General features: G+C 39.5%; 1 protein-coding gene across 1 annotated transcript in view; it reads left to right on the plus strand.

Moving 5' to 3' along the window:
- Positions 1 to 9,000, plus strand: part of FAM234B (family with sequence similarity 234 member B) — a 42,256-nt gene extending 33,256 nt beyond the window's left edge. Inside the window, exon 5 of the mRNA XM_030938939.1 lies at positions 8,579 to 9,000. Within this exon, the coding sequence (XP_030794799.1) occupies positions 8,579 to 9,000 (422 nt within the window). The remainder of the gene's footprint in view (positions 1 to 8,578) is intronic.
- Positions 9,001 to 10,906: the final 1,906 nt, after the last annotated feature.

The raw sequence follows: 10,906 nt of genomic DNA on the forward strand, positions 1-10,906 counted from the left end.
CTTTAGTTTCCTCATCTGTAACAATAACATTATTATGGAACATTCACTCTATGCCACACATTCTACTACATATTTATTTCCTAGGGTTATCTGAAATAGTAAAGAACATGGATGTACTTAGGAGATCTAGCAACCTCTGACGTACGTTAATTAGTCAGTAAGTGTTAGCTGTTGTCATCAGCACTATGCTCATTTATGAATGTGATACCTGAAGGAAGGCTTGATGTAATATAATAGTGAGCTCTTGACAGATCTCAGCAGCCTTGTTAGAAAAGAGCAGTTTCGCTAAGCTCAGGAAAGAAAGATGTTTGGCTCACATGCATAAAGTGAGGTTAATTAGTAGCAGAAGGCCAATCTGACATTCATAAAGCCAGTAGGACAGCTTGTCTCCTAAGTATATATGTATTTTTTCCCTTAGGCCATTTTATAGTTTGAAGGTCAAACACTGGAGGGAATATCAGAGCAAAATGATTTTTTATGATTTGTTTTATTTGTGTAACTTAGAGTCATTATATGCCCTTGGATAAACTAACCCATGATATGAATTATTTACCTTTAGTTGCAGTAGAGTGTATTGTATAGTATGTGTACAGTAGAGTGTATGCTATAGTATCATATATGTTATAGAATAGTATATGTTTTAGTATATTTCGTGAAAACATTTGGGTATGGTATAATTGCATCACTTTCCTATTTGTGTTTTCCTCTCTACCATTTTGGAAATCCTATTATATTTAAACAGCATCTTTAGTCTTCCTAAGAGGAAAAGCAATAGCTGTGGAAAGCTCATTTATAATGATTTGCTATGAAATCAGTGCCCTCTCCCTTATTCTTTGAAAACCTTTCATTCATTAAAAATTTGGGTGGTGGCTGAAAGTAGCAAGGAAGTGAGTGAGTGTTAAGTGCCCTGAACTTGGAAGCTGGATTTGATGCCTAGCTCCTCAGCTTGAGTAGGACTTGAGGCAAGTTGGTGGACTTCTTTTACTTCACTGTCTCTTATTGTCTTTCTGTAAATAGAAAAAAAATTATTTAAGACTTCTCTAATAAAAACTTGCAGTCGGTAATCCTTAAGCTGAAGTTTGTTTTTGCACTATCTGAAAAAAAATTAGTATAAAAGTATTTATTCCTCTCAAAAGGCTGGCCAAGAACTGGCCCCTAGTCTTCTGTGATGTAAAGAAAGCACAGGAGTATGATAACTCTGAGCACTTGTGTGCTTGTCTTTATATTTCGGCCATGTCCTGGTCAGAATGCTTGGACATCAAATTGCATGTTCTTTCTCTGAGGACTTTTAAGATATTGCTCCACTATCTTTTAATAATGTGTGTGACCTTGGAGAAATCTTTGCCTGATTTTTGTTCCCATCAGTAGTGACTTGATTCTTTTTCCTTTGGCCTGGCTGCTCATAGGATTCCTTCTTTGTGCTTGAGTCCTGCGCCTTTACTAGGATGTGTTTCAGTATTGATTCTTCTGAATCAGTTTTTCTTGGGACTCTGTGTACTCATTATTCTGCAGTTTTCGGTCTTTATTGTAGGAACTTTTTTTTGCAACTCTTTAAAATACTGCTTTTGGTATTTTCTTTTCTGTTATCCTCTTCCATCATGCATATATTGGCTCACCTTTGTTGTCAGTCTCTATCACATTGTTTCTAGTCTTTTTAAAAAGCCTTGATTTTTTTTCCATGGGATCATATGTAGCTGGTACAGACTTTGAGGCCAGACTGGTTTTGAATTGTTACCTATCACTTGCTGTTTAACTATGGGCCAGTGTGTTAGTCTGTTTTTGCACTGCTAATAAAGACATACTTGAGATGAGGCAATTTACAGAAGAAAGAGATTTAATGGACTTATAGTTGCATGTGCCTAGGGAGGCCTCACAATCATGGTGGAAGGTAAAAGGCACATCTTACATGGTGGTGGCAAGAGAGAGAATGAGAACCAAGTGAAACAGGGTTCCCCTTATAAAACCATCAGATCTCGTGAGACTTATTCACTACCATGAGAACAGTATGGGAGAAACTGCCCCCATGATTCAATTATCTCCCACTGGGTCCCTCCCACAACACATGGGAATTATGGGAGTACAATTCAAGTTGAGATTTGGGTGGGGACACAGAGCCAAACCATTTGGCTTAACTTAAACTTCAAAGCCTCAGCTTCCTCGTCTTGAAAGTGAAGACAGTAATGTGTCTACCTCACATAGTTGTTATGAAGATTTGCTAAGAATTTTTTTTTTGAGACAAAGTCTTGCTCTGTCACTCAGGCTGGAGTACAGTGGCACGGTCTCAACTCACTCTAACCTCCACCTCCCCAGGTTCAAACAATTTTAATGTCTCAGCCTCCTGAGTAGCTGGGGTTACAGGCGCCTGCCACCACACGTGGCTAATTTTTGTATTTTCAGTAGAGACAGGGTCTTGCCATGTTGGCCAGGCTGGTCTTGAAGTCCTGGCCTGGAATGATCCCTTGCCTTGGCCTCCCAAAGTGCTGGGATTACAGGCGTGAGCCAGCACCCCTGGCCTGAGATAAGACATTAAAAGGGCTTGGAAGAGTGTAGGATAAGTGTTCAGAACTGCCAGCTGTAGTTATTTTCATTTCATTTTGCTTGATTTTCACTAGTCTGTTCTTTATGTCTCTGACTCTGTTTTCAGCAATATCTGTTCCTTTAGCTGATTTCAATAAGGATTTCTTTTCTAAAATTGGTTTGTTATTTTTTTCCAGTGTTTTCCTGAGTGCTTATTTCAGAGAAGACGATTTTCCTAAATTTCCCAGACTCTGTGGGGAAGTGTATGTTCATTATTTCTTCCATCTTGTGATGTGATTTGTCCAGCATTTGTTCTTCAGCTAATTGTTTGCTATGTTTCATTGTTACTTCTTTCTTGAATATTCATAGAGCTTTATGGTATCTTGTGGAATGAGTACTAAACATGGCTCCTTTCTGATTATTACTCATATTTAAATGGGGCAGTTGTTTGACAGCCTGGCTATTGCCAGAGGGGTGATGTAGGGCAGTTGGAAGCAAGAATGTAATCCAGGCCTGTTAAGTCAGCTGGCTCCCCACCAGCACGTTTCCTGTGTGGATGTCTCTATTCTGGCTAGGAGGAGGCTTTTCACAGGACTGTAGGGTGCTGGTTTGGCGTTTCCTTCACTGACTTTGTTGTGCCAGTTATCAATTTATTGCCTGTGAACTCCAAATTCACCTTTGTTGACTGATCTGTGAAAGTGGATCTGAGCCCTTTTAAATATCGTTTGTCCTGCCTTGGATATTGTCTCTTAGTCCTAGGGGACCTTATAGAGTTCTCTTCCCATCTTTATGTTTATTCTCCTGTCTTTGCTTAGTAATTTTTTATGTTAAACTTGTCCTCTTTGAACTACTGTTTGGCTTCTGTCTCCTGACTGGGCGCAGTCAGAGTGATTATGTCCGGTGACTTTTCTAACCTGCCATCCTGACAGTGTGCTTTTTGTGAAGATGTCAGCTTGTGCTTTTCCTCCTTTGGTCCTACTTCCCTTTGACTCTGTGGTGTCGAATGGGGCTCATTGGTGCTTCTGTGGCCCCAGACTTTGTCTTTCCAAGCAAGCAATTACTGGTTTGGCTATATTTGTGGAACAAGGGAGGTACTATAACTTGTTGGTTAGAACAACAAGTGGACTCTGCAATCAGATGTCTGGGTTTGAATCCTGGCTTTTCTTTTGGCTAGTTCTGTGATCTTAGCCATCTTACCTCTCTATATTTTATTTTTCTTGTTGATAAAATGGGGGATAATAATAATAATATCTACCATATGAGGTTGATGTGAGGATTAAATGAATTAACACATGCAAAATTCTTGGATCAGTGCCTGGGACAGTAGGCACTCAGTACACTTCCAGTTGTCATCATCATCATCATCATCATCTTACTGTTGTCATGATTATTAATTCTGTGAACTCAGCTCATTGCTGAAGATCTGCAATATATGTGCAATATATATCTGCAAGATGTATTTGCCTGCTCGTACTGAGCTTTCTCAATTGAGTACAAGTTTCAGTGCATTTGGTTCATAACTTGTGGTTTGGGAATGTGACTGTTTCCTATTTTGTGTTCTATTTTTATTTTTCTTTATTTGTCTTCCTGGTTTTAGGAAGAGAGTGTGACAGAAATGCCCACTTTTGCCATCATTAACTAGAAGCTTGTAATCTTGCTAAACAGACCAATTTGACAGCAGCTTTTTTCTCAAAGAATGCTTGCAAATTGTTTTATAAATTTCTTACAGATTTTATAAGTTCCTGGAGCATATGCTTCTCTTCCTTCCTGCCTGTGATAGTACATAGCATGATAAAAATGAATTTCCTTTAAACTGTTTTGCTGGGCAGCATTTTATTAATGATTTCACTTTGACAAAGGTGCTGTTTTAGCCCAATATGTTTCTTGCAGGGTCGAGACTGACTAGCAAGACTGAATTTGATGTCAATGCTAAATTTTTCACTTGGTGCTAAAAATTCAATTGTACAATTATAGGGTGGCTTAAGCATGTGTTCAAAATGCTTGGGAGTTTTAATTGAATCAGTATGTGATGTGAATGCCAAGAAAGCTATCAAGATCTTACGTTATAGAAATTGAACTGTTGTTTGCTATCTAGAGTAGATAGGAAATAGCTTTGCCTTCCCTTTCTCTGGTCAGACTGTACCTAGGATTGTATCCAGTTCCAGGAACCATACTTTAAAAAGCACAGACATATCACATTGTGTCCAGAGGAGAATGACCAGGATGTTGAGGACACCTGAAACAATGCTTCTTCAAGTCATGGGTTGAAAGAGGTGGAGGTGTTTAACTTGGAGATGAGAAGAGTGGGGGAGGGCACTGGGAGATACAATGCCAGCACCAGTGATGGTAATGATAATAATAGAAGCTAAAATTTGTTGTGTGACTATAAGCCAGGCACTGAGAACCACACATATATTATCTTATTTGGTTCTCATCACAATCGTATGAGCTAAAAAGAATCATTATTCCATTTCATAAATAAGGAAATTGATGCTCAATAAAGTTAAGAAATTTGAGACCACATAGTTCATAAGAGATATAGCCAGGATTTGGCTTGATGTTTGATTGTGAAGAATTGAGCTCTTAAATACCATATCATATGTCTCTTGTGACTGATACCTTTGAGTGTTTGAAGGACTTGCATGTGAAAGAGAGATCCCAGAAATTAAAACTGGGATAGATAATTGGCAACTTCCCAGAAAAAAATTCTTGAATCAGTGTAAAGAATTTTTTTCTAAATTGGAGGCCAGTGTAATCCTAATACAGGTTACATTCAGGTGTTTGCTAAGTGACTGGTTGGTAGGTCTTTGTAAGTAGCTAGTTGTAAGTTTGGGATGGGGTGGGGATGGATTATGTGATCTTTAAGGTCTCTTGCTGTGCTTTTTCAAGTAACTCTAGAGTTGAGAACTCTGTGTGTGCTTTCCTGTTTTTCAGATATATATATATATTTTTAAACATTTTAAATTGTCAAAAAATACATACACCATAAAATTTACTATCTTAACCATTTTAAGTATACAGTTCAGAATTAACTGTATATGCACGTCATCTCTAGTACCTTTCCATCTTGTAAAACTGAAACTCCATACTTATTCAGTAACAACTTTTCCTTCTACCTCCAGACCTAGGCAACAACCATTCTACTTTCTGTTTCTGTGAATGTGACTACTCTAGATAACTCATATAAGTGGAATCACACAGTATTGTCTTTTTGTGCATGGCTCATTTCACTTAGCATAATGTCCTCAAGGTTCATCCATTTTGTAGCAAGTGTCAGAAGTTCCTTCCTTTTTAGAGCTGAATAATATTCCGTGGTATGTACATATCACATTTTGTTTATCATGTCAGTGTATTTTAGCTAAAAAACAAAACAAAAACAAACAATCACTTTAAAAAGCATTAGAGTTAATATTATTCTAACAACCCATGGCTTTGTGTGCAAATTATTATGTATAGAGTTATCTGGGATGGTTAGGGAATGGTGTGCCCTAATTTACCAAATAATTTGGTTCATGGAGTAGAAATACAAATTGAAGGAGATTATCTGGAACCTGTACTGACCCCATGGCATATTCTGAAAGTACTATTTTGAATTAAGTTTCTAATAACTGATTTATTTTCTTGTAATTTGTACCTTTTAAAAATCAAATATAATATTTATTGGGCAAAGTGTACAGCTTTGAAAATAAAAATAAATGGAAATAATTTCTAGTTATTAGGATGACAGATTATTCAGTATTTTCTTTGGATTTTTTTTGAAAGTACTTAATGTTATAATTCTGTGGAATGTTCATTTTAAAAAAATCTAAAATTTATTGTTTTTTAAATGTACCAAATACTAAACTTTAACACCACAAGTTATACTTCCAACATGTGGTATTGGAGGAACCAGCCGCCAGTATTTCAACATAGGTTCTTTCCATTTTCCCTAAGTGTAGCCGGTCTGAGAAATAAAGAGAAAGAGTACAAAGAGAGGAATTTTATAGCTGGGCTTCTGGAGGTAACATCACATATCAGTAGGTCCGTGATGTCCCCTGAGGCGCAAAACCAGCAAATTTTTATTAGGGATTTTAAAAGGGAAAGGGCTGTACGAACAGGGAGTAGGTCACAAAGATCATGTGCTTCAAAGGGCAATAAAGATCACAAGGCAAAGGCAAAATTAGAATTACTCATGAGGGTGTATGTCCCGCTGTGCATGTATTGTCTTGATAAACATCTTAACAGAAAACAGGGTTGGAGAGCAGAGAACCAGTCTGACCAAAAATTACCAGGCTGGAATTTCCCGATCCTAGTAAGCCTGAGGGTACTGCAGGAGACCAGGGCGTATTTCAGTCCTTATCTTAACCACATAAGACAGACACTCCCAGAGCGGCCATTTATAGCCCTCCCCCAAGGAATGCATTCCTTCCCCAGGGTATTCCTTGCTGGGAAAATAGTTCAGCGATATCTTCCCTACTTGCACGTCCATTTTTTAGGCTCTCTGCAAGAAGAAAAATATGACTCTGTTCTGCCCAACCCCGCAGGCAGCTGGTTATCTTCCCTTGTTCCCTGAGAATTGCTGTTATTCTGTTCTTTTTCAAGGTGCACTGATTTCATATTGTTCACACACACATTTTATAATCAATTTGTACAGTAGTGGTCCTGAGGTGATGTACATTCTCAGTTTATGAAGATAATGGGATTAAGAGATTAAAGTAAAGACAGACATAAGAAATTATAAGAGTATTATTAGGGAAGGGATAAATGTCCATGAAATCTTCACAATTTATGGTCAGAGATTGCAGTAAAGACAGGCATAAGAAATTTTAAAAGTATTAATTTTGGGAATGGATAAATGTCCATGAAATCTTCACAATTTATGTTCTCCTGCCACTGTTCCAGCAGGTCTCTCCATTTGGGGTCCCTGACTTCCTGCAACAATCTGGTCTCCATATAGTGTTTTATTCTTTCATTTTATTAATTGAACAAACTGAGATATAATGTATGAAATGACATCACCAAGGCCAAGGTGACCCAGAGGTAGACACTAGCATTAGTAATTATTCTTTTCCTCTTTTTAATTAGCTGGGTTATGTGTTTTTTTTTTTTTTTTTAAATATTTCCTCTGAACAAAAGATTTAATGATAGAGTTTACATTAGTGATAGATTACCAGATAAAGTCTCCCCAAAAGAAACATTTTCTTGGTTGTTACTTGGTGGTAACATGAAGTAAAGACGTAAAATCATTCAGTCATTGGCAGTGAGGCCAAGGGGTGGGTGGCTTGGGAGAAGGTGTGCCTAGGCTCTTCTGTAATTTCTGTCTCAGCTATCCCAAATCAACACTGCAGGCTAAGTAAAAACAAAGTGCTTGCCATGCAAAGCAACTTCAAGACAAGTCCCCTACCTCTGTATTCCAGCTAGATCACCACCCCTCCCAGAATGCTTGCTCAGAAGAGCAGTTTTTGCGATAAACACTGTTTACTAAAAGATATACTGAAAGGGCATTCAAATCACAGGATGGTTCTTAGAAGTGAGATTTCAATACATCTTCAGATGAACATTCAGTGTTCAACTTTCTAAGTTGTTTCCATAGAAACAGTTGGGAAGCCACAGATATTGGGCTGTGAGAAGCAGCGTATGGAGAATAATTGTTCTAAAAGTTTACCGGGAAAGATTAGGACGTCACAGATCTAAGAAAATCTGAGGCAATGTGCACATTAGGCACATGGAGAGTTGACACGGAGCCATGGTCTTTTTCTTGAGTGAGATTCAAACACATTAAGAGAGCTTTCTTTTAAAACTAAAGACATTTTAAATTCGCTAACTTCTGCCTCCTTTTCCATTGTCTTCAACTCATGCAGGCAGTGATCCTGGAGCACTGTGCTTTTGTTTTTCCTTCCATTCCTAACCCCTGCTTCGCTGGCTTGTTTTACAGTTAGCCACCAAGGTTCAAATTTGATGTAAACCTGGATTTTTTTGTTTTAGTTTTCTGTGTTCTTCTGGGTATTTACAGATGCCATATATTTGGTGAGGGTGTCTCCTCCCCAGTTCTCCTTGACTCTCTGTTTTTCTGTCTTTTCAGGGAAGAAGAGTCCAGACCTAGGGGAGTATGATCCCCTCACCCAGGCTGACAGTGACGAGAGCGAAGACGATCTGGTGCTTAACTTGCAGAAGAATGGAGGGGTCAAAAATGGGAAGAGTCCTTTGGGAGAAGCGCCAGAACCCGACTCAGATGCTGAGGTTGCAGAGGCTGCAAAGCCACATCTTTCGGAAGTCACCACGGAGGGCTACCCCTCGGAACCCCTTGGGGGCCTGGAACAGAAGGCAGCCTCCTCCCTGGTGTCGTATGTGCGCACATCTGTCTTCCTGCTGACTTTGGGGATCTCGATGATCCTGGTGCTCCTGTGTGCTTTCCTGATCCCCTGTCCTCCCAGAGATCTGCACAGCACCTGGAGCCGCCACTTGGGCTCCCAGGGAGGTGAGCTGCAGAATCTTCAGCCCTAATCCTGTGAAACTTCATGCTCTCATTACATTTAAATTTTCCTCCAAATCTTAAAACTTAATATGTGTCATGTGGCATTCCCCACCCTGCCCTCCCCGCTGTGTGGAGGTGGCAAGGAGATTAAGATTTGAAAGAAAACAACACCTCCAAAAACCTGGGAATCACTGCTCTGTTGTGTCTGTCGGCATTGGTCTTTATTCGACCCAGAGAGGACAGGGCTGGTTTGCTGGGTTCCTGCTGTGGAGCCAGCACTGTATCAGGGGAATGCAAAGCTGTAGGAAGGGCTATTTACAGAGAAAAGCAAGGTTCAAGGCCTGGCTGCACCAGGTATAGGGCTCTTGTAGAACCCTTCGACATTCGTTGATTATAGAGGCCTGATCTAATTTAAATTATAAAATAATTTCATTTCCTGTAAAAGATAGTTGCTATCTTTTCTTTCTTGCTCCTCATGGTTAGGGTGGTGCTGTCTGAGTAATTCCAGCTATTCTGTCTCCTTTCGGAGCAGGCTTCTTTAAAACCTCTTACTCTAGAATGGGACTTATGTCTCACCTGTGTTGAGTAGTCCTGTCTCTTGTGAACTGATTAGGTTCTCCTCGGACCCTGGCATCCTCTTGATCTAGAAATGTTTATCTCTGCCACTTCTCAGAACCCAGTTGAATTAGCTTCTGACAAGTTCTGGGTTCTCATCTTTAGTTTCTCTGAAGGCAAGTTTAATTTACATATATTTATATACAGTTTAAAGGTGACAGATTGTTGGTGTGTCTACCACCCAGCTTTAGAAATAGAACATCATTGAGACCTTCATAATCTCTTGTGTGTCCCTCCTGACCACATCCTCCTCTGCCCACCAGAGGCCTCTGCTATCCTGAATTTTTTGTTGATTATTCCTTTTTCTATAAAGTTTTACCATGTCAGTATGCCGGGTTTTAAATTTTACATGAATTTAATCGTGCAGTCTTCTGTGAACTGCTTTTTTTTTTTTTTTTTTTTTTTTTTTTTTTTTTTTTTTTTGTGACAGAGTCTTGCTCTGTCACCCAGGCTGGAGTGCAGTGGCACAATCTCAGCTCACTGCTGAGACTTCGCCTCCTGTGTTCAAGTGATTTTCATGCCTTAGCCTCCCATGTAGCTGGGATTACAGGAGCTCGCCACCACACCCGGCTAATTTTTGTATTTTCAGTAGAGACGGGGTTTTGCCATTTTGGCCAAGCTGATCTTGAACTCCTGACCTCAGATGATCCGCCTGCCTCGGCCTCCCAAAGTGCTGGATTTATAGGTGTGAGCCACTGCGCCCAGCCCGTGACCTGCTTTTTTGTGCCACTTAATTTTCTGAAAACAAGTTATTGAGATTCGTCTATATTGACGCATTATACCTGGAGTTTATTCATTTTCACTACTGTCTAATTTTCCATGGTATGAATATCCCATGATTTATCCATTTTACTGTTGGTAAACCTTTAGGTAATGCTTCCAGTCTTTTTTTTTTTTTTTATAAATAAGTGATACTGCTAAGAACGTTTTTATATGTGTTTCCTATTGCAGTGTATAAGAATTTCTCTAAGGCATAAACCTGGGAGTAAAATTGCTGGATCATACCATAGGGTGTATGCATGTTCATTATTAGTAGTTTATGTTAAATTATTTTCCAACGTGGTTGTACCAATTTACACTTCCCCTAGCAGTGTGTGAGTTCTCTCCAAATTGTATGGGCATCCTCTGAGTCCATACTGTTGGGTGGTGGGGGGATGGAAGTCCAGACTCCACACTAGGCCTCTGCTGACACCACCCCTGTGGAGAGGAGGGAGAGGGCTGCCTTGTTGATGCTAGTTGGGGTGGAACTCCTTTGGTCCTGCTGGGTGAGGATGACAGTCCTGGCCCCCACCTGGCTTTCTCTGACATGACCCTGATGGT

Source organism: Rhinopithecus roxellana, chromosome 10 (assembly GCF_007565055.1).
Source record: "Rhinopithecus roxellana isolate Shanxi Qingling chromosome 10, ASM756505v1, whole genome shotgun sequence".
NCBI lineage: Eukaryota > Metazoa > Chordata > Mammalia > Primates > Cercopithecidae > Rhinopithecus > Rhinopithecus roxellana.